Source organism: Dermacentor variabilis, chromosome 2, assembly GCF_050947875.1.
Source record: "Dermacentor variabilis isolate Ectoservices chromosome 2, ASM5094787v1, whole genome shotgun sequence".
Lineage (NCBI taxonomy): Eukaryota > Metazoa > Arthropoda > Arachnida > Ixodida > Ixodidae > Dermacentor > Dermacentor variabilis.
In genome coordinates this window covers 149,460,597-149,485,014 of record NC_134569.1, presented here as the reverse complement: position 1 = coordinate 149,485,014, position 24,418 = coordinate 149,460,597, and the positions used below count along the sequence as shown (strand labels likewise).

Sequence of the window (24,418 nt, the reverse complement as noted above, 5' to 3'; positions counted from 1 at the left end):
CGGAGAAAATTTCTCCTACAAATCAATTGAGTTCGACGAAAACTCGTCCGGACGCGATTGCTCAGGGTAAAACGGGTGCCGACCAAAAACATTAAAAGAAAAGAAACCAAGACGTTTCGGCTCCCATACGGCGTCCTTGTAACGGACGCTGAACAAAAACATTAACACAAGAGAAACCAAGACGTACGTACAAGGTCCCCGTATGGGAGACGAAACATCTTGGTTTCTTTTCTTTTAATGTTTTTGGTCGGCGTCCGTTTTATCCCCGACTAAAATTGCTCGTATGTACAAGGTCCCCGTATGGGAGACGAAACATCTTGGTTTCTTTTCTTTTAATGTTTTTGGTCGGCGTCGGTTTTATCCTCGACTAAAATTGCTCCGTGTAGACTGCCTTTTTTTAACGGATTTCGAACGAATTTTCTGAAGCGACCGCTGGACTTCCTTTATAGTGTACTATAATATAGCTACAGTTACGCCAGTTCCTCTCGGCATATCCATCATGAGGTCGAAACCCGCGCCATCGGCTCCGGCGCACTGACCCGCTGTGTGACATGGGTTTCTCTCACCAAGTGATTCATTAATTCGTTTTCGTTTCTTTTGACAAAAAGCCGCACTGCCTTCAGCACAGCCCGTTGGCCCAGCTAGACCAAGCCTCACAAACTGACGTACTGAATATACTGGCAGCAAACTGAGCATGCACACTCACTCGTTGACTGGTCGCCAAAGGCGGAAAAACAAACGTTATGGGAAAAGGCCTGGGCATCAACTCCTTTTCAGCAATAAGCCTAGGTATTGTTACTATATATATATCTTTATACTAAAGCATCACTGCGCGCACAGTTCACTGCTTGGCACGTTGAGAATGACAAGCAATCTTGCGTCCCCAAAAGAAAGAACTGAAAGAACGATGCACAGTATCTACTAAAAATTGGAAAGCCAAGTTCTATATGCCCTGCAGCTGCATCAGAAGTTGAAATCACCGCTCTTGTCGGAGTCCCATCCGGACGTCTCGATCGCGCCTTCGACATCGAAATCTTCCTCAACATCGTACTGAAAGTCCGGGTCGCCGGGTTTCTTACGACTCTTCTCGAAAGATAAGCTCATCAGGTCTTTCTTCCTCTGCAACGTCTCGTCGTCCAGTTTGTTAAGGTCTTCGTCGGGGTTTACCGTGAACTCTTCGTTCACTTTCGCCAGGCACTCTTCCAACGAGTGCCCTTTCATGTTTTCCTGCAGAATGCGCAACATCTTCTCGACTTGTACCAGAGGAGCGCCGCTTAGAACCGCTGAATGCCGGTCGCGCAGCGCTTCGGCCACGCTTTTGACGTCCGAGTTCTCGAACAGGCCCCTCACAGGCATCGTCCTCCTGTGAAGCGTGCCGCTGGTCATTCCGTACACGACTACGATGGCGGGGCTGTTCAGTCGCACGCCGATGCTCTTGATAGCGATTTCAGACGATGTCATTCCTCGCAAATGTAAGGTCCAAAAAGCGCGAGAACTTTCCGGCAGCTTGCACAGAGGGGAAGAAAACTCGTCGCTGAGACCGGGGCACGGAAGACTGATCAGTGCATCACAAAAATATCATATCTTAAAACATTGAAGTCATTAGTTAACTTAAATAAGAAAGAAAGAGTTCCATGCTGCTTCGCGCAGTTTCCTTTTCAGCCTTGTTGCGAAGCAGACGATGGTAGCGTCAACAAACGACGGTGGCGGAACCTGTGAGCGGAAGTGAACAGTCCACAACCACGCGATAAGCACAACTAATATATCAGGATTCCTTTTACAAATACCAGTAACGTGATATGCTAATGTACGAAACTAAGTTTTATATTATAATAAACCGTATGAGCGCACTTTCTGTATGTAGGACACCGGCTGAGCGGTTGCATTTGCCTGGCAACTTCCTTCTATGCATGTCAAACATGGCGCACGTCAAACTAGCCAGAAAGTGAAATGGAGAGTAAATGCGCTTGCGATTAGGAGACAACGAAACATCAGGTGAGCGAGAAATCTCCCTGTAATATTCTCGGATGAAGTGGCTTCTTCTGCGTGCCGAGAGCGCTATTCTGGCGGCTGCCGCGGGTGAACAAAGCTTGCCTTTATCCTGTGACCGTAGGGCTTGTTCAAGTTCGTTCACTGTGTTTTGTCACTTGCATTCTCGTTTTTCGCGCTTTAAAAGGGTCTGCCGCGTGTCTCCGCGCTTTTCGCGCCGTCTTCGCTCGTAGGGCTCTCTGACTGTCCAGGAGCGGAGTGGCTGAGTGGTTCTTTTCCTTTCGAATTTGGCGGAGCTTCGCTGAAGCGGTGCCCCGAGCAGAGTTGACCGCGATAATTACTCCCGTCTTGTTTGCTTCCGAAATGATCGTTCGGCGGTGAGTTGTCGTTGCTGCGAGGCACGGCCGGGGACGTCGACGACCCGAGAACGCGCCTCGAGCGTCAGATTGTGAGCTTCCAGCGGCGTTCGTCCCGGATTTCGTCCGGGCTCGGGGATGACGCTCGCCGACTCCTTGTTCTCGCACAACAGTCGCCAGCGCTTCGCTCCGAATTGAATCCACGCACGGGTGGAATGTGTCGCCCCGCGAGCACTCGGTGCTCTGCTCCAAGCCGCGGTTTTCGCTCTTCAAGAGCTCCGCAGATGGTCGGTTCGTGTTGAGACATCGAAGTGAGACGGGAAGCCGCGAGCGTGACTGTCGCGCGTTGTCTCGGTCGAGCCTCGCTTTTTTTTCCCCCCTTCGGGCAGGAAGGAGCGGAGTAGTCTGGGCGAATTCTGCATGCGGTGTTTTTTTGATAGGTTCGCTCGATTTCGAGTTGCGCAGCATCCGCGTTCGATATACCGTTAAGATGTTCCCGCCAATAGCAGTCAAGGTGCACGAAATTTTAAGGGCTTGTAACGGTTGGCTCTCAGTTTCATGCACGGCCCATTCACGGTTTCGTCTTTTTTTCTTTTTCTCTCTCTCTCTCTTTCCCCTTGGCTAGAATAAAATATATAACTGCCGTTGTATCGTTGCACATTCTCCCCTACATTGCATAGTTTTATGTCTCCAATGAACCTTTTTTTTTTCCTCTTGCGCACCTATCACGCTGCTAATCAAATTATTAAAAGCAATCTACTGCTTTAGTAAGCACTGCAGCTAACAGAACATCCACAGAAATCAGTTGATCTTGTTTTCCACATGTACATAGTTCTAAATGTAAACGTTTCCTCCTAGGTGCTTAAAGGTTATGTAATTTGCCTTAGAGAGATTGCTGCTGCAGTTTATCTTTGAATCCGCATAGCGCCACAATTTGTGTGGCAGCTGCATCGTTTACCATCCTTTCATTCATTGTGTCAGGATGGGTAGCAACTCTGCAACTTGCTAACTGACGAAATCAATGCTGATTTCACAATAGGCGGGTATGTTTCAAGATGCATATTAGTGTCCTCACATTTACCCTGTTGCAACTAATCTTGCAGTCTGCCCGTGAGAATGGAACATCAATTTCTTATCATGTCTTTAATTAGTGAGAACAATGCTATGAGCGTAGATGCAGAGAATATAAAGCAGTGCTGTTATCATTCTAGTAAAATTTTATTTGAAGTTGCTGGTATCAGTTAATCTTGTCTTTGTAGATGAATATGGTTATACTAGTGATGCACTGCATTCTTCATGATGTATAAGAAGTTATATTCAACACATCTGTGTTATAAATAATGATTAGCATACTTAGGTTCAGTGCATGACAAAGGCCTCTCCGAGACATCTCCAATTACTCTTGTGCCATGTCAGCTAAGCCAATGGAAGTGAGGGAAAGTTTCTAGCACAAACAAGACAAGGACAGTAGGAATACACATGAAAGGGGCCACTGATGACTCACAACTGAGCATTTGTTCACTTGAAACCGCACGTACATATGTGTGCACATGATCGCAGTATCACAAGAAACCTGTAAAAAATTCACTTCTTTTGCCATTAGTGATAGTGATGCTGTGCTGATACTGCTTCCTTCCAGCTTGATAAAATACGCCTCTGTGATTTAACTGAAGTGCTATATCTAACCTCTTATTTTATACTGAACCTCCATCATGTTGGACCACCGTCTATTGACGTCAGTTCGCAGTGAAATCTCGTTTGTCAGACTTTCTACTGAGTTAACTTAAAATGGTCAGCAGTGCACACACACGCACACAGACACACATGCGCACACACGCACACACACAAGTACACAAACACACATGCTCATATATGATCAACAAAAAACTTCTGTACTGAAAATCTCGTGGTTCTATGGTAATGACTTGCATTATCAAGTTATGGAATGCTGCCGTCATGGAAAGAATGTCAATGCCACGTCCTTGCTTACCATCACTATAGCAAATATAAAGGCAACTATTATTTCAGGAATATAACCCCATGTTTGTCAATTTGCCGAACTCGAAAGGCTTTTGTTGTATTTAGAACATCTCTGCATAATTTGTGTGCACACCGAGCTTATAGGGACTACTGGCAGATATTTTTGAAGTTGTAGGAGTTCTACCACACGTTTCTCGCACCTAAAAGAATGATAGTTAGCTAGAATGAAGTTTAGGAAACGCTTATGAGATGCATTAATTTTACGCTGAACTTGGTCTTGAAGTGTCTCACCTGGGATCATTGCTGTAGTCATAACATCATGACACAAATGAAAATTCGCTGCTGTTGCGAAGCCATAAGGCTGGGTATCATGTATAATGGTTGACATTTGGGTCACTTGGTGCAGTTCCATGATCAAGTAGAGGTAGTGCGAAGCAACAGCCTATAAAAAAAAAAAAAAAAAAACCCTACCAAGTAGGAAAGAAAGTGGGCCATTTCGACTGATGCATTGACCGCAACAACAAGGGTGTTGCACTGGAACTGCTCATATAGGGTTCTTAGCTAAGAATATGTGAAGGTGACATTGCTATTGGGGAAAAAACAGTTTCTTTTTGTGTATGCGCATGTTTCACGGGCAGTGATGCACAGTCAGTTACCAAAGAGATGTTTCTATACCTAGCATCTCCTACAAACTTGCGGTTTGGTGCGCACTGTGATGCACTCGCATGTGCTCAAAGCAACTCGAGATTTCTGTTAGATACCTTCACTGTGGGTGAATTCCACCTCAAATGCTATCACAGTAAAAGTAAACATGAGTGCTGAATGCATTTTTCTGGCTATTAGCGTGGGTGGCAACAGGAAAAGCAGGAGCGGAGTGTGCCAGTGCATCGTGACATCATAACACGTTCACTCCTGGTTACCTAACCTGAAACTGTCGTTTTCGGAAAATTTCTGTACACTCTCCTATGAGTCTACAATATTTATTTTATGCCAAGTTTAGTGCACAGAGGCTGCTTGTAAGCGCAGGACTGACTATGCCAAAGTCTGCTTGGGCATTTAACACAAAGGATTTGTGTGGATGTTTGAGCTAACAGTGATTATATCACATACGTTCCTTCGGCATGTAAAAAAGTTCAACAGACTGTATGTTGTATGACAACCATCACATCAACTTCTTTCTTCGATCTTGTTTGCACTTATCAATTTGGTATACAACTTGCTAAACTTATGCAGTGCAAGAAACAGAATGAGTAGATGATCCTGGCATTACTTAGAGCAATTAATTTCAGTTTTGGTTTCCATAAGGATGGAGTGCAGTCAGATCTTGTTATAAAGAATGAATAAAAGATGTTTTATTATTATTAGACAAGATACAGTACAAAGAAATATTATACAGCAGGAACTCTCAAGGTCAAAGACTGTAATGTGACCTCCTGTACCGTATATAAACAAATATACAAACAGTTGCAACAGTACAAATGCAAATAATATCAGCTACAATCATGCAAGTACATAGAACTTAGGCATATAAAAATACATAGTCGACTACAAATGAATTATTATAATTATTACATTTGACTAATTAAAACAACTTATCACAACAGCAGTAGAAGTAATGATAATGGCATTATAAAAGTAAATGAAGAATGAACCATAACCAACCGAACTCTTATTCATATAGCGTAAGTATACACATGGAGGGGAAAAAAGGAGAAAAAAGACACAACTATAAGTAGTTTCAGGTGATAAAATATGGTCTTTAAATTTTTGATTAAATTCAAATGATTTACATGACCTAATATTAGGAGGTAGTGTGTCCCAGTAGGAAACGGACAAAACATGGGCACTCTGCTTGCCATAATTGGTGCGTACCTTGGGAATACTGAAATTATCGCTTAATGCAAATCACGTAAGCTTAGTATTCATTAGACAAACTCGAGGTATCTGACTGTTGCGCTGAGAGTTATGTAGTTGTCAATATAAAAACATATCAAGATTAGTTTCTCTACAGGAAGTATGCTTTGGCATTGCAATGGTTAGGACTAAAACTGACTATTCTAATAGCCTGATTTTGCAGGATTTGTAATGATTGTAGGTAGGTAGCATACATATTGCCCCAGCATGCATTGCAATAGTTAATATCTAAATGGATAAATGAGTAGTGAAAAGAGACTAGTGTTTTATGGCTAAATACATGCCGAGCTTTTAAGTGTCCTGTAGTAGTACGCACCATGACAATGCCTTTGTTATGCCATATTTGTTATAATCTCGTTCCATGTTGATATTGCCCAGCATGGGAGCAAGACATGATAAAAGCTTTGTTGTGATAACCCAACAACAGACAAATGACAATGCATAGCAATTTCACTGTTCGTTACATCGAGGTATATAAATTCTTACTGCAGTCGACTTAGGACGCCCGAACACGTGAGAACGAATTCGTTATTGTTCTGCAGACCATGGCTCTTCGTATCCTCTGTGCACATGCAAAAGACTGTGCGGCAGCCTGTGCAGCAACTGATTGCTTTGAAGAGAATCATACATGCAGTGGCCTGACCTTTTATTCTAACAGCATTTAAAAGAACTTGAGCTTACCACTGCTTTGCTTTTGCTCATATTTTACGATAAGGCAGCAGATTTATTGGTCTGCATCCTCTTATAAGCACTTGGGGACCTTGCTAGCCTGCTTTGTTCGAAAAAAGAAAGGGGGGAACATTGTCACGTGGTGCATGTTACCATCGGAGAAGAGAGTTGCTTCGCTGCCTGTCACCAAATTAAAGTCGTTAAGAACATGGCAAACCACGATTACAAGCTCTTTATTGAATACTTTAGTTTAAAAATGCAATGTGAAATTTGAGGGAAAATGAAGTAGCGGTAAGTGCTATAAATTTCTTTAGAATAAAAATGCATGTCACTCTAATTGAACTGACACATGGCTTCCTAAAGGTGCGCATAGAAGGAACACTTTGGACTGGTAGCTTACTCTTGCAATGTCCTGGTCTTCTTTGGCTAAAAGGGTATCGCTTAAAGTAATAAGTAGAGTGGATATGATCAAAGCATTTTGAGAAAGAGATGAATGTTTGATACAATCATGGGAGTTATAAAAGGAATCATCTAAGTCACATTGATTGGAATGTGCTGCACACATCACAGAAAAACCAAAAAATGATGTGGGTAACTTAGGGCAGCTGCAAAAGAAGTGCTGCATGGCCATGTAAAATATCTTGCAAAGAAAGCCTTAAAGTGGTAGGCCACACACACACGCACACACGCAAATTCTTTAAATGGAGCCAAGATTCAGATAACCTTCTTTCCTGAATAACCATGTCTTATTTAGCTTATTCAACTATTTAGAGTGCAGAAAAGGGTTCATTTTATTTTTTGCAGGTAATTTTTCTCATAAAATGTATAGTGGTAATTGCACAAGCAGTGATAAGTAACTAACTAATTGCTGAATTGAGTAAAGCTTTGGCGCTTATGTAGCTAAATGGGAGACCTGTGGAATGAACGAGCATAAGTGTGATGTGATAAATATTAAGAAAAAATGTTCAAAAAACCAAGCAAAGTGAAAAAAAGTGCCAATTTTGGCCAAATTTATTTGCACATAGAGCTGTGAATGCAAAAATATTGCATCAATTTCTTTTATTATAGCTTGTTGCACACATCTCCATGGGAGGAATGAGTGTGCAAAATTTTTTAGTCAGAATGTTCATTAAAGAAAAAGTTATCAAAGTTCGCGTAACAGGAGGTGCAGCAAAATCTTGTGATAAAACGTAATCAAATAATCGAACTATGTGAAAGACGTCAAAACTGCAGAGAGGCTTCAAATGCACCAGCTTGATAGGTGGAGCCCCCATGTGATGAGCTAGAGACTCCTTTTGTTTGTGTGGCTGCTTAGCGACAACATAAAATGAAAAAAAGTATTTAGAATAATATTTATATAAAAGAACTAGTACTGATTTTCGGAATTGCAATACGACAGTATTGGCTGGAAAACTCGCTGTAACTCTCAAACTAATGATGATAGGAACATGATTTTTTGCAGTGTGATGCTGAATGTTTGGGAATATCTAAAATGTAAAAACAAAAAAAATCAATTTTGTGAAAAAAAAAATTTATTTTTGAATGTGGCCTACCACCTTCCCTCTCTCCCTACCGTGGGGAAAACAGGCGTTTTTCATAGGTTACGCCAGATTTTTTTGTCTGGAGAAAGTACTGCACTCAATATTTTATGTAATACATAAACAAAAAGCAGAATGAATGCACTTTTCATGCATATAAGTTTTATTGACGAGATGTATGTAATAAAAAAGATACAAATGACCAGAATCAAGATTGTGGGATAAAATTGAACAATGTTTGTAAAGACACGCTTGTATCCACTAAGAAAAATATGTAACAAAAATCATGCAATATATGAAATGTATGACTGTCTAATAAGCACTATCTACGAAAAAAATATAACATTTTTCATTGAACAGGTATTCCACTACAAAAATTTAATGGCAAGCACTACAGTTGGGCGTGCCAGGCTGCGGCCGTTTATTTTCCGGGCTGGTTTGCGTCGTTGTCTCTCTCAGTCAAAAGTCTGATGAATAGGCAGCATCCTGAGACTCGCTGTTGCTTGATCCATCTATAAAATCAGCCGCAGACACAGCAGAATCCCGACATCTGCGATCTTTCGAAGCGTGTACACCGCTCAGAAGCAGCCATTTTTGCTTTCTACTTTTACGGCCACGAAACTTGGAGCACATTCAAAATTTACTGCCTGGTGTGAAAAAAATCTAACTACTTAGAAAACAAAAATATAATTCTCTTCCTTCATGTCCAATGGCACAGTGTGTCCGTGAGCGGCATGTGAGGTTTCTAAAGCGGCGTTTGAAACAATCGATAGCGTGCGGCCATTTTTGCTTTCTGCTTCGATGATCGCAGAACGTCAAAGTGCATTAAAAAATCACCGCCTGCTCGGAATAAAGCTAACTGCTTAGGTAACAAAAATACAGTTCTTTCTCCTCCCTCATGTCCAGTAGCGCAATGTGTCCGTGAGCAGCGTGGAAGGTCTCGAAAATGGCGTTTCAAGCTATTGTTAGCTGGCTAAGTATGCCCAATGGGCATGGTATGGAAAGAGTTAATTAGTTTAAGTACTACAGAGTTGTAGTTTCAAGTGAAACGTTTACGTGCTTACAGCTGTTAATAGCTTACTGTTGTTAGGTGTTTATGCACATGGTTCTTTGTGAATGCATTTTACTTGGAGTGTTCAGGTGTATCTACTACTTGACATTGCCACTGCTTTTGTTTGGTTGTATATAAATTTTTTTGTCAGCTACCTTACCTTATGTGCTGCTATAATAGTGCCTACGCTCTGTAATGCATCTTGTAAGCTTTGGCTGTAAATAAGATATACATTGGATAACAACCAGTAGAATGTAACGACTGTGAGCATATCGGTGGGATTTTACCCTATTATGCCTGGAGAGGTAGAACACATTGTACTATATTACTTTTGCTTTTTACTTGTCTATGCAGCCAGTCCAAGATTCTGCGTAGCGTTGCTGTTTTTCTTTCTAGAATTTGGTCTCTAATGTCTGAATTGTCAGACACCCACTGTTTTCTTTTTCTTTCTGAATTTATAAAGATTCTTTTTTCTCGACAAGCTTTATTACCTTTCGCATGCCACTTCTATATACATTTTGCCTATCATTTTTCCTTTTTCTTCTTTCTTCTGCAACTTCTGAAGTAAAGGCTGCTTGTGACCAAACTGAAAATTTTGGTCAGGCAAGCTCTATTTATGGAAGAGAAATTCAGGTAGATGGCGCACGACACACAGGAACGTGCAGGTGGTTGGTCGTCAGATTCTGAACTGGTTTTCTATTTTTTAGCTGTGCAGAACAGTGCATATGGAATGTAAGGACAAAGGTAAAAACAAAAGGACAGCGCAGGCTCTGTCAGCACTTGTTGTGTCGTTCTTGTTTCGTGCCTTTGCCGTGGTGTTCAGTTTCATCTGTTTTGCCCCACTAGAATGAGCTCAAACGAACTTGACAACCTTGCAGTTCTGTCTTCGTCACGCTAAGCGAATCTTTGTGGAAAAAGTTTATAGTGTGAACGTTTGTCCATTTGGTGCCTTTGCAGGCATGGAGACTTAGACACGTTGTGTTAGTATTCTGCCATTTCACGGGCTATTAATAGTTTCTCATCACCCTCTTCTCCTTGCAGAAGTCACCAGTCATGTGGCCGATGGTGTTAGACTATACAAAAGATGAATGCCAAAGAATGCTTCGGAAACTGGGTAAGTCTTCGCCACTGGACTAGATTTTTTTGCTTTCGTTATATTATTTGTAGCTGGGACTTGGTTTTGCAGCTGAAGAGTAAAACTTGGTGTCTACATTTCAGTAATATAGCATGAAAATTTCATGCTATCTATTTGAGATATTTTTGTTGTTTTGATGCCTGTAGTGCAGGGGCTTCAAGGGACTAATTCCAGTTTTGGTGAAAAGGTACAGTTGCTCCCACACACAAAGAAATAGTGCACGGCCAGCCCTTTGTAGCCTTGAGCAGCTATCGAAGGGGCCCTGAACCACTTTTTATCAAAGTCGAGAAATGCATATGAATTTCTGTGCCGCTAAGAGTACTTCAATGCATTAAGCAAAAGCCGAGTTATCGGCAATCAAAGGTCACGTATGGTCCTTTTTGCGGTGCTCCTGCTTCATCAGTGCCTTGCATTGCAAGGGCTACCGCGGAGCTCCACCTACTGAACATCACCGTGGCGCACAGATCAAATTTGATTTTGGGTAATGACATAGGTGCCACTACTTCGGGTTTTGGTGCCTATGCGGTTGTCCTCAGCAAGCCACAGTGCACTCAGTCAGCGAACTTGCCACAGCGCCCCGCGGTATTTATGCTACATAGCAAACCGCAGGTACGTGCAACTGTAGTGCGTATATGCAGCGTTTCCTTTGTGAATAACAGGACTTGAGTATGAGCTCGCTCTCCTATGCTCCAATCTGCCCATGCTTTGTGGTGTGGGCCAGCTTTGTCCTGCACCAGCTTGACCGGCCGATAGTAGCCACATCCAACTTGCGCATTTTCAAGCGCTATCAAAGATCAATACAAAGTGAAGTTTGCCAAGGTATCTAATCTCGAGCAGCCAGGAGTGTGCGCTTGCTGGCAAGCATGTGTGTGGTTTTGCATGGCTTGAGGCTACTTGAGTGTTCAAAACTAGCCAAAATTAGCGACACCCGGCAGCTATGACAAAGATTAATTCCTGCGTGGGTGGCACCAGCTGAGCACAAGCAGAAATTGGCTTCTTCCGGAAGTATGTAATTCTTATCGAAATTCAAACGCAGGCTTTGGCTTACTTCAGCCTGTTTATTAAACTGCATCAATAAATATACAATAAATTTGCAAAGTAACAGTAGGAACAAGCGCTCTGATCCAAACGCCCTTATTGATTGATGTCAGCTATTGCCCAATAGCAACCGTGTATGGGAATCTGCTATATTTAGAAATAAAGCGTCCAAAAAAAGGAGGAACGGGCTTCTGTTGAAAAGAGAATGTTTGAGGAAAAGGTGACTTCGCGCTCCACTTGGAGCTCCACTTGCCACGTATGGCTGCAAAATTTGGCTTAGATGTTCACAGCAGCATATGCTATCCGAGGACTGTTCTTTTTCCCCAAGCCTGAGTGCTGATTCAGGACAAGTACTCTATGGGGTGTCAAGGATAGTTAATTCTTTCCTTACCGGGTCAAACAAAAGTCATCAATTTGATTGATGGCCTTTTTCTACAAGTCATGAAACATTTCCTTTGGAATTCTTTTACTACCAATGCCATGCACCATCTGAAATAATGACTGAACCTTAATTATTTGTCAGATTTATCAGTTTTTGGCAAATTGGCGAGTCTGGAAGAATGAAACTTCGACTGTAGGTATCACTGAAACTAGTTTCTAGTGCTAGTGTAGCACTTCCTGAATAAAACCATGCAAAATTTGCACTTTATTTGACTCGGCAATGTAATTTTTAAATTGCACAGGTAGTAAAGACACAGAAGCTTTCTTCCGGTTGCCTGATTTTCTGATCTGACTTGTAGGCTGTGTGAACAATGTATCAAACAACGGTATATGGTCATGAGTGCGTGTTGTTTTCATAACTGTGTTTGACTTGTGGTGACGAGTGACCACGTAGACCGGTAAAGTATTGGGCTCTCGCAGGAGAGGAAAAACCAGCACTCGATCTCTTAGCATAGCATTCTTTTCAATGTGGTTCAGAACGCCAGCCCGTGCCGGAGTGTGCCAGCCACTCGTGCTTCCTGTAGACGCGAGCGTCTACGTAACTCTCATGTGACGCCGATGCTGCAGATGCTACAGAGATCTCCCCCCCAGAGAGGAGGAAAATTTGACGACCGATGGAAAGTCCACATGACGCAGCATGCCTTGGGGTTCGTCTTGGATGTCTCGTTCGGAGGCGGTGTCGAAGGATGCAGCAGGGTTGCATCGCACATTGATGGGGCTGATGGGGTGGGTGCTTCAATGTAGGCGGGTTTGAGACATTCTAGGGCAATTGTGTCTGAGCAGCCATTGACATTCACGACAAAAGTTGTCGGACGACGCTCGAAAACACAATATGGCCCGGAGTAGTGTGGCGGGAAAGGCTTTCGCACGGCACAGTTACGTACGAAAGCATGGGTAGCAGAGGTGAGTGCGGGAGAAACGTACGGAGACCTTGCTTCGTGCGAATGGGTAGGCACGGGACGTATCTGGCTGAAGAAAGCTTCCAGTTCGGCAACGCAGTTGGCAGGTGATTGCATAGGTGTTTTGGTGGTGGCGACAAAGAAATCACACGGAAGGCGTATGTGAGTGCCGTAGACTAGCTCACCACAGGAGCAACCTAGGCCGCTCTTGAGTGTGGCTCTGATGCCAAGTAAAACGAAAGGCAAATGTGGAACCCACTTCTCCGACGATTCATGTGCCATGAGGGAGGCCTTGAGATGCCGGTAAAAATGTTCAACTAGTCCATTGAACTGCAGGTGGTAAGCAGTTGTGCGAAAACGTGCTGTTCCGAGTAGTTTGATTAGTTCGTTGAAGAGTGCTAAGTCAAACTGTCGACTGCGATCAGTGAGTATTGTGGATGGGCAGCCGAACCGTGTGATCCATGTAGACACGAAAGCTGCTGCAACAGTGGGCGCTGAGATGTCAGATATAGTTGTAGCTTCTGGCCACCGTGTATAGCGGTCAATGCATGTCAGTATGTAGCAGTAACCTTTCGAAGGTGGGAGAAGACCGACGAGGTCCAGGTGTATGGTGTCAAAACGAGCATTCGGTGGAAGAAAAGACTTGGCAGGTGGAATATGGTGACGCTGGATCTTATGGCGTTGACACGACAAACAGCAGTGAACCCAATCACGAACTTGCGCGTTTAGCCGGGGCCAAATGAAACGACTGTAGAGAAGCCTCTGTGTCGCGCGTATGCCATGATGCGACAGGTTATGCATGGTTTTGAATAGATGTCTGCGAAGGGATACCAGAATGTATGGTCTAGGTGTGTCAGTAGAAGTGTCGCAGATGACGGACGTACCATGTGGGGTCACAATGACGTCCTCCAATTTCAGGGACGTTGGTGAATTCCGGAGTGTACGAAGTTCAGTGTCACGCTGTTGACTGGCGAGTAAGTCGACCTCGATGATGAAAGGTTCCCACGTCAACATAGAAACGGCATAGACACGACTCAGAACGTTGGCTGGAACGTTGTCAGTGCCCTTGATGTGGCGGAACATTGTTGTAAACTCGGAGATGTAGGAAAAGTGTCGAATCTCGCGGGGCGAGTAACAGGACATCGAACGATTAGTTGCGTGCAAAAGGGGCTTGTGGTCAGTCAAGACAGTGAATGCATGGCCTTCTAATAAATGGCGAAAATGTCTGATAGCCAGGTAAACGGCGAGTAATTCACGGACGAACACGCTGTAGCGAGACTGCGCAGGCTTCAGTTTCTTGGAGAAAAAGGCGAGTAGATACCACGCATTGTTGATGAATTGCTGCAGAACGGCACCAACTGCGGTGTTTGAAGCGTCGGTCATGATGGCAGTGGCTGGCTTTGGATGTCTAAGCAGCGTGGCGTCAGCGAGGGCAGACTTGACTCTTGTGAAAGCGTCTGTGGCCTCTTCAGTCCACTGAAGCACTTGTTTGCGTTTGTTTACGAGCAGAGCACCTAGCGGAGCCATAAGTTGTGCACAATCGGGAATGATTCGGCAGTAAAAATTGACAAATCCAATAAATTGCCGAAGCTTGGTGAGTGTGGTCGGTCGGGAAAGGTTTTCGATGACGCGAATCTTGGACAGCAGTGGTCGAATGCCGTTAGCATTGACGAATTTGCTACTGGCAGCGTTGATGACAATGCCTTCACTGGCAGGGCGGGAAAACAACAATTGCAAGTGGTGAAGATGTTCTTCTGTAGAAGAGCTTGCGATGAGAAGGTCGTCAATGTATGCAAAAACGAAAGGCATGCCTCAGGTGACGGGATCGATGAAACGCTGAAAAGATTGGACGCGTTCCGTAAGCCGAAAGGCATGCAGAGTAATTCAAAAAGACTGAAGGGTGTGGTGATGGCGGTCTTGGGAATGTCTTCTTCAGCAACTGGTAGTTGATGATAGGCGCAAATGAGATCGATCTTAGAAAAGATTGTCACATTGTGCAACGCTACTGTGAAGTCCTGAATGTTCGGTAGAGGGTAGCGATCAGGAGCTGTCACGTTGTTTAGTGCCCGGTAATCGCCGCATGGGCGCCAGTCTCCTGCTTTTTTAGGCACGATGTGAAGTGGTGATGCCTAATTACTGGAGAAAGGGCGGATGATGCCAAGTTGCAACATGTGTGCGAACTCCACGCGAGCGATCTTGAGTTTCTCCGGGGACAAACACCGGGGTCGGAAGTAGACTGGTGGGCCGTAGGTGACGATATTATGGCACACGTCATGTTGCACTGGTTGCGTCCAGTCCGGCAGGCGCGTCAAAGTGGGAAACTTGCATAGGAGCACGGCGAAAGGTTCGTCCAACATGGCAGAAATAGGCACGATCGGCGATGTGCCTGCTGATCATGGGACGCCTGCAACGGATAGCTGAGTCACGGAGTCAATCAGACGGCGTCATTGGACGTCGACAAGGAGTCCGTAGTTGTGCAAGAAGTCTGCTCCAATGACTGCATGATGGACATCAGCAACCAGGAAAATCCAGCAGAAAGCTCGTTGAAGGCCAAGGTTTAGCATGACGGAGCATGACAAGAAAACTGGAATCCTGGTGCCATTGATGGCTTGCAGAAACGACACAGGTGCCGCTTTTCGGTCGGAGTGGTGGGCGGGGAGAATGCTGACGTCAGCTCCTGTGTCGACTAAGGATCGTTGTCTCGTAACTTTGTCCGTCACATAGAAAAGGCAACTTGTATGTTGGGCCGGACCACTCGTCGCCATTAAAGGTCGGCCGGCGTGTTTTCCGTGCCAAGTGCAGGGATGCCGACAGTGACGAGCATCGTTTCCCAAACGTCGGTGGTAGTAGCAAACTCCATACTTGTAGCTGTTTCATTGCGGGTGCCTGTGCATCTTGATCTGCTGGAACTACGGCTGTGTCGGCGACGAGATGACGTGCGGCGATGTTCTGCTCCACAGATGATGCGTCCCAGGCGCTCACACTAGGACTCGAGCGAAGATTGCGCTGCTGAAGAGCAGGGAAGGGTTTGCAGAGTGGTTGTATTGTCACCCAGAAACGATGCCGTGGCAGCAATGGTTGGGGTGGCTACTTCCACGACTTTGTCAGCCAAAGCGGCAAGTCCGGTAAGGTCCATGGTAGAGGCTGTCGCCAGGACCATCTGCACGTTAGCCGGGAGTCGTTGCAAAAACAATTCGCGCAACAGCGCGTCATCGATGGATCTCGCTTTCTTTCCGAGCAGCTGCCTCATTCAGTGAAGAAGTTAACCGGGGCATCGGTCGCCGAGTTCTTCAGCTGACAGAAGCTGCTGGATGCGAGAATGCTGTGAAGCTGCTGTGTGCTTTAGCAGGGCTGCCTTGAGATCGTCATAGGCGGTGGTAGACAATGGGGAGGCAACAAATCTGCTACTTCGTCAATGGCAGCGGGTGAGAGTGCTGCAACGGCGTAATGAAACTTTGAGGCTTGAGAGCGGATGCCAGCGACTGGAAATTGCGATTCGGCCTGAAGAAACCACGCCGAAGGATGCTGGTCCCAGTACTGTGGGAGGCGGACAGCGATGGCCGAACAGGAGAGCTCACCGCATTCCTCGGAAGGGGTCTGGCCTTGGGCTTTCGTAGCGTTCGTCTGGTCCATAATCGTCTCTGCCACAGGAGCGTATGGCAGTATCATGTCCGCGGTCACCAAACTGTGGCGACGAGCGACCACGTAGACCGGTAAAGTCTCGGGCTCTCGCAGGAGAGGAAAAACCGACACTTGATCTCTTAGCGTAGCATTGTTTTTAATGTAGTTCGGGACACTAGCCCGTGCTGGAGCGTGCCAGCTGCTCGTGCCTCCTGTAGACGTGAGCGTCTACGTAACTCTCATGCTCATGAGAGTGCGAACTCTCATGTTGCTGCCGCTACAGACTAATATCAAGTGCAACTTTATTTTTCGTCTGTGGATTGCATTTATCATTGAGCGTTTTGACAGCATATGCACAAATCATTATGAGCAATCCTTCCCCTCTGGTGGGGTTTTCACTCATACAAAAGCACACAGTCGATTTCAGACTGGCCTTTGACCAAAGCTTAACTAAAAGTCTAACCTCTTTCATTTTGAACATTACCTGTGCAGTTGCCGTTAACAAAACAATACATTGTGGGGCTAGTTGGTGATGCATTATATTTCTTTTTTACGAAAGTAATCCAGCGCTACTTTTTAGGACGGGGACACAGAAAGATTTGACAGGATGGGTGCGGACTCCAACTATGTTTATTGAAAGGGACGCTCACTACATTTATGAATAAGGCGCTGAGTGCATGTGCAGTCATGACAGCAGGAAAAACTTACACACACACACTTAAATATGGTCGATTAAGTTGGAACAGACTGCATATTATCTCCCTTTGTTTAATAATCTGAATTCACTGGCATGCAGCGAGATTGATGTGGTGCTGATGCACATGTTGCCTCTCTGCATGATAAAAAAGGCTTCTGAAAGCTCGCGAGCTAATCTGTCCTTACTTCTGGTTAAATTTCTTATTTCCTCAAAAAACAAGAAAAAAATAACCAGAAGTAAGGACAGATTAGCTCGCGAGCTCGCGAGTTGGGAACTAAAAGCCAGGCACGCATTTTTTACATTTCAGATTGTTTATTTTACTCAGTATTTTTACTGTAGATAGAAAATTCGCACTTTCATTCATGTTCTTGAGCTGCTTCTTTTGAGTTTCCCATAAAAAGTCTCAAAAACTCTGTGAGCAGTTATTACTGCTTTACTTTCATTAAAAACACGAGTTATCACACTAAAACTTTGTTTCACAGTATACATTCCATTGCAACTACTAGGTCTTGAAATAAAGCTTTACAACATGAAACCAGCAAAAAGGAGCCCATTTCTAGTAGTAAGGAAAGAGTTACATGGTGGATAACACTCGCTTAATTTTGTTGCCTCCTTTGGTTTTTTACCTAAAATTGGAATAAAGATGAACTGAACTGGAGTGCTTGTAGAAACATTGCAGTTTTCTCAGGAATGTGCAGTTTTTTTTTTTTTTTTTGCTTGCAAGAGCGAACTGTGCATTCAGTGTTTATGTAAAAGGAATAAACAGGAAATTCAGTCCACAGATCAGTAAAAAGTTTGATTGAGAGGTAGTGGCTAGGAATAGCACAGCAACTCAGCAGGTGTTATTGTGTTTTCCTGCACCCTGTGTCACTTATGTGACACTCAAACTGTGACAGCAGCAAGCATGGTCATTGTTCATCAAATCCAATCTCATGGCTCAAGTTGGTCCACTCTTTATAATGCATCATTGTACATTCCAGAGCAATTTCTAATCTAGTGGTTGCATAGATTTGAAATGTGCCACAGTGTTCACATCACATGTACAATCTGATGAATTGGTGCCAACGTTAATAAAACTCCAAATTCAGTAGGCATGTCTTGCACTGAGCGATAACTTTACAACAGTGATAATCCCGTGAAAGCGGCCACCAGCAGAAAGTGAATGGAAACATAACCAAGGACATAGGATGTTTTTTAAAACCTATACACGCAGGTAGGTGTAAAAGTTTGCAGTTAAACTTTTTGAAGCTCTAGCTATCCGCAGTAACCCCGACAATTGTGTGAGCTTTCCATCAGTGGCACTGACCCAAATAGAGTTGCAGTATTTGAATGAAAATGTGGCACATCTGCGGATGTTTAAAAATATTCCATGTGTTTTTGGTTATGTTTTTATTCACTACATCTGCATGGTATTGTCATTCTGGCATTGTTCAACCATTTGCATATTCACTTTCTCTTGTGTCCAACGTCTGTGCCTGCACATGTATCTCCATCTCTATAATAAGCTCAGTTGATGTCCAGTGCTTTTCACATTTGTTTCATTTCTTTCCTTGTTTGTGTGTTCATTTGTGCTTGTGCTGCCAATATTAAATGCAAGCTGCCTTTCCTGCCATTTGTCTAGACAGCTGTGCTTTCATTGAGGTATCTCAAGTATATTAACGAAACTTGTTTCCCCAGGCATTCACCTCGTAATGCTTAGTGCTAGTTGCAAAGAATGGTTTTGACAAAGCACGTGCTGTATACTACCTGCATTCTCTCCACAAGCTGGCTTGAAATAATTTAGCCTTTTGGTCTCGTATATTTTGCTGAATGAATGTTGTTGAGCATAGATCTTCATCATCTCACTCCAGGCCAAGTACGGTTTCTGCATGCCATAAGAAATTGGTGTGTTATAGTTGAACCAAAGGGATTGGCTTCTTATTGACGACGCATCATATCTCTCTTTGCTAGGTGACTTGGAATAACTAGTTTACTCACACTACAGTGCTTTGACTTTCAGCTCATTGAGGTGGTGCTGGTAATCTGCTTGATACATTTCTTGGGTGCAGTGACTGCCCAGGGTATTACATATATAATTCATGAAACAGATGTAGGCAATGTGAATTTGCTATTTATAACTTACTTACTTGTAACTTACTTGTTATTAGCATTTAGATTGTGAATGAGTACCAAAATACAAGGGACACCAAATACTAACACTGGATGAGATTAGGCTGGCAGATTGCTCTTCCAAAACTCTATATACAGTTGAACGCCTTTATAACCAAGTACTTGGAGCTCCCAAAAGCTTTTGTTGTGCAGGTAATTTCGTTGTGAAGGTCGCACTCCGCACAGCTTGCATTAGAACTGGGATAGAATTATTCCTTCATTACACTCGTAATTTCATTGTAGAGGCGTTTGTGGCAGAAGCACTTGACTGTATGCATTTTCTCGCCAGAAAAAAAACAATACACAATTAGTTAAAGAAATGAAGGCCAAACTTTCCTTTTCCCCCATTCATGCCTACACTGTGGCACTGCTGACATTATAATTTCACAGTATCTTTTCACATTGAAGATCCTCCCCACACGAGAAGTCTTGAGAATGAAATGAGAATGAGTAACAGTTCCATAAGCGATGAAACACGAAATTATAGTAGATAGAACGTTAAGGGACAGGAGCACCCGCCATGGTGACTGTGTGGCTATGGTTTCCTGCTGCTGAGCTCGAGATTGTGGGTTCGATTCCCAGCTGTGATGGCAACATTTCAACGAAGGTGGATTGCGAGAACGATTTCTGCACCATTCTTTGGGTGCATATTAAAGAACCCCAGGTGGTTGAAATTAATTGAGTCCTTCCACTGTGGCATCCCTCATAGCCTGGGATCGGCTTTGGGTGGCTAATTTTAATTCAGGAAACCAGAGAATGGTAGCATGGTTCGAGGAGCAAACACGTACGGCATGTGATCCTGGTTGCCTTAGGGAGGAAAACCTGCGGGGACCTCCTTTGCATGAAAAGTCCTGAGAAGTAGCCAGGTTGAGCTTATCATTAATTTTGGATACCTCGTAATATTTTGTAAATAAGCAATAAACTAACCCAGTGCAATTGCTGCTGAGATCTACCGCATTATAATTGAGATGAGAAATTTGAATGCAGCCATGCCACTAGTCTGCCAGTCCTGGTGCCCTGCCCTTCCCGGCATACCTAGCCTGTGCTCGCTTATAGGAGGCATCTATTTGAAATTTCAGAATTGTAATCTAACAATCTATGTTGCTTTAATTTATTTATCCTTAGTGCTTCCAGTATTGTTCAATGTCTTTAGTTACAACATAAATGTAAGACAAAGCACAGGAGAGAGAAACACGCAGCACAAATGCTGACTCACGACGAAAGGTTTATTGCACGTGAGGGTTTCTTTCTTGGGGATATGAAGTAGTTTCCTGCAGTATTCTACTGCATTGAAGAAACATTATATATATATATATATATATATATATATATATATATATATATATATATATATATATATATATATATATATATATATATATATATATATATATATATATATATATATATATATATATATATATATATATATATATATATATATAATGTTTCGTGTATGAGTTGTATAACAACACATACGCAGCTGCGTATGTGTTGTTCTTGCGTTACTGTACTCTGATGAAGGCTGGTCCACCAGCCGAAAACGTTTAGTAAATAGGTCTTCCAAAAAGTTCCTCGTCTCTTTCCTATATATATATTTATATATTGTGATACAATTAAGCCTGCACTTAACAGTTGATGGCACCCAGGAATAAATTTTTATTTAGGACCTTTGTTACATCAAAAAGACTGAAAACATTCACGTGAATAATGGTATAAAATAATTAAAGATGTCTGCTTAGCACTTATAGACAGTGAGCCCATTGGGCTCATTTTATGTTCCGTCATGGGAGCGGCGAAATTTCTTAGCAGGTCAGCGGCATCCATCACCTGAACTGAAGCTCAGTGCACTCATATTTTACCCACATATCTCCCAAAACATTAAACCGGGTGAGACGTTGAATTCACTTCATTGCTTCAAAGTTGACTTTCAACACGTATGCCTCTATGAGTAGGTGTCAGGAAATCACAAACACTTCATTAAATTGCCAATTTAATAAAATCTAGTTTTGTTGCATCTAGATTTTGCTGTACTTTGCAGATTTCCATGGAACTGGTTTGGTTGTTTAGTGTCTCGGTGCTTGAGGTAGCTGCATTTGATGTTAGCAATGCACAACTTGCTTGGTTTTCAGGACGTATATGAGCGACTAGACACTTGCACTTTTTGTTAGCCCCACCTGTGAGGCCTCTTATACCTGTATGTAAAACAGGGTCACAGGTGCCACAAGTGAGCAGTTTTGGAGCTACTTTAACTAATTCATGTCACAGCATGGGCATGAGCCAGGTAAAAAGTTATTAATTTTTGGTTATTTCTGTCCCTCTTTATAGCGTTAGGCAAAGCCAGAAAGCCTTTTTTTTTTCCCCTCCTCATCCAGTTGCGCAATGCACAGAAGCTGTACGGCTTTCAAAGAAATTTGTCGGCTCTAGCTTCTGGGATTTGTTGAAAAGGTGCTTTGAAACTGTGGAATTATGCCTCTTGCATGTCCAAAGCGTCTTCAGAGTTTCCAGGCAATCAACGGCCATTTCCAGGCAGTTTATGTTTGTTTTGTCATTTATAGGCAGTTAGTGCTGGTGTAGTTTGTTGCACATAGCATTCACTGCCTTTATGGCTGATCCTCAATGCTTTTGTTTTTTAATTTCAACATAGTGCTACATGTGTGCAGGTGCTTGTTTCAAAATATGATCAGATACTGAACTTTTTTGGTTAAAACAGTATTGCTGAATATGAATCCAGCATACTTGTCTTGATGTTTTCTTGGTTCAAACTGAAAACACTGAGTCATAGTTACAAGTCCTTTACATTCCAAGTTCATGGTATTGGCAGACACTGTATAACCAGTGTTAGATAATTTGGGTCGAGAATTTACAGGCCTAAGTAAAAATTTAATCTGTAGTGATACTTGTCTACTTGCTGTTAAGGAAAATAGTAACGAATAAGTTTTCTTCACTGTTTCTTTCTCTTTCTTTTCATTTTCTTTTTTTTCCTTGTTTGTGTTTAAGGAAGTCAGTCTTGCTATGGTGCTTTACACTTTTCCAGTACATTTATTGCTTCTTTTTCTGCTCATGAGCTGTGCTCATATTCTTAGGCACTGAGTTCAAAGCTACAGGCAGCAGTGACACACTTATCAGAGCCAAATCGTAGTGGGTGTTCTGAGTGTGAACAGGTGTTAGGGCTGCCACCTTTTGAATACTTACTAACAGTACCTCTTTATTGCCAGTTTGGTCTGAGTGGCTATGCATTTCCCTGTGTCGCACATAACCTTTCACATGATGTTATTTTATAGCTTTCTGCTTGCATGAACTCTACTAAGTTTCCAAGCTGTATAAGATTTGTCACAACTTTGTTGTTTTTGCTTTGTTTATACACATATTTTTGACAGCAACATATACTGCCCCCCTTCCCTCCATTTCTTGGTCGTGTGTCTCTTTTTTGATCAAAGTGGCAAGCCTAGTAGGTATTGTTGTGCCTGTAAGTTCATATTTATGTGTGTGTTTGTCGGACGCCCTGGACCAGAATTGGAGGCATATGCTGCTGTGGTGTCAGCCTTCCGGGCCCAAGGGGAGCTGACCAAGGACAAGAAGAAGACTCTGCAAGAACTGAGCAATATTCTTTGGTAAGGTTGCATTTGTGAATGCAGCGGTAGAAAACAAATTGTAATAGTTATTTGATATGATGGTTGGAGATTAAAACTCTTGCATGGCTCTTTCATGTAATTGCAATAGGCAGCTGATCGCTTTATATATTCCTAGTTATTTGTAGTGCAACAGCCTTCCAATCACTTAAACAAGCTCCACATCAATCAGAGCACAAAAATGTGTTTTATGCTAGCATTCACAGAGCACTCTCTTCTGAACATTTTAATGTAAAAATTCTGAAATGCGCAGAGTAATTGCTGACCTACAACATCTTGAAGCGTCTCATTAGCATTGAAGAAAGTGCACGCACTTTCTTTTTCTTTTGTATTCATATTCATAACATGTGAATAACTCATGCTCTACGCACTACGCTTGTTCATTCACAGTGTTTGGGGCCCCGTTAAGTAAGTCAAAGTGTGTTAAGAATTGCATTTACCTTTTCCCTCATCCTTCACTTGCCTACCTCCTGACACACGAGAAAGAAGAAAATCTGCCAGGGCTAATCAGCTCATCTAATTATTATCATTTATTTGTATAATCACCATACTGTACCTCACCTTTCTTTATTTCCTGGCACATACGTGTGGCACGGAAGATCGGCAGCATGTGCCCCCGAAACAGAACACTGAGGAGAAGGGGTCATATGCGACATGGCCCCTGAGTTTGTGTGCCACTGGGCCTCTTCAATTTGCCATCTGGGACTGTCCGGGACTGCCCTAGATGCTGCATGTGCAATGCTCATTGGCTGAAAGCACCGCCCAGGGCAGTTTGGGGCTGTCAGAGTTGGATAATCGAAGAGGCCCACATTACGCAGATTTGACTAACTGTTTCCGATCTTGGAGGCCAAGATATGAATAACTTTTATTGTGTTCAGTCATGTATGCTGCTCTGCGTTAGGTGCGATGGATATTCCAGGTGGGCGTGGCAGGCGACAGTACGGTGTAACGTTTTCATGGCAAACCAAGGCACACCTTGCAGACTGACAAACTAATCTGGTAATGCTGGCACGAGTGACGGTTGTGTCTTTGTTGTTACAATGGTCTGCATTTGAGGTTTTGATGTGTGATCACACTAGGAGTTAATGGGGAATGGCGCTCCCCTCACCCCCCTTGCTTTTATTGTATCTGTGTGAGTAACAAAGGGGTGTGGAAAAAGTTAACTGATATTTTTTAACGCTATCACCAGTGATGGTCAGCATATGAAGTTAACAAAAAGTTCATATGTATCGTTTAATATTGCTAGCAATAATGTTACGTTTGGTGTACTAGCCAAAGAGCAGAGGCTGGGGTCATTGTGGTATTGACGT

The 24,418-nt window shown here is 43.2% G+C and overlaps 2 protein-coding genes across 5 annotated transcripts in view; one reads left to right on the top strand and one right to left on the bottom strand.

Annotated features, from left to right (window-relative positions):
* Nucleotides 1-903: 903 nt before the first annotated feature.
* On the bottom strand, nucleotides 904-1,826 carry LOC142572843 (centrosomal protein of 19 kDa-like). Its single transcript, XM_075682238.1, has one exon. The coding sequence runs from the start codon at nucleotides 1,459-1,461 to the stop codon at nucleotides 964-966; it is 498 nt and encodes a 165-aa protein (XP_075538353.1). The 5' UTR covers nucleotides 1,462-1,826; the 3' UTR covers nucleotides 904-963.
* Nucleotides 1,827-1,858: 32 nt separating this feature from the next.
* LOC142572842 (uncharacterized) overlaps nucleotides 1,859-24,418 on the top strand; it is a 114,005-nt gene continuing 91,445 nt past the window's right edge. Inside the window, exons 1-3 of one of the 4 annotated variants that reach the window (XM_075682235.1) lie at nucleotides 1,859-1,995; nucleotides 10,539-10,611; nucleotides 22,991-23,090. In XM_075682235.1, coding sequence (XP_075538350.1) covers nucleotides 10,551-10,611; nucleotides 22,991-23,090 — 161 coding nt within the window. In that variant the 5' untranslated portion in view covers nucleotides 1,859-1,995; nucleotides 10,539-10,550. The remainder of the gene's footprint in view (nucleotides 1,996-10,538; nucleotides 10,612-22,990; nucleotides 23,091-24,418) is intronic. The other 3 variants (XM_075682234.1, XM_075682236.1, XM_075682237.1) reach the window with 3 other exon arrangements.

Coding starts and splice junctions, on each gene's coding strand:
- LOC142572843 (XM_075682238.1), bottom strand. CDS start 1,461: ATGACATCGTCTGAAATCGCTATCAAGAGCATCGGCGTGCGACTGAAC.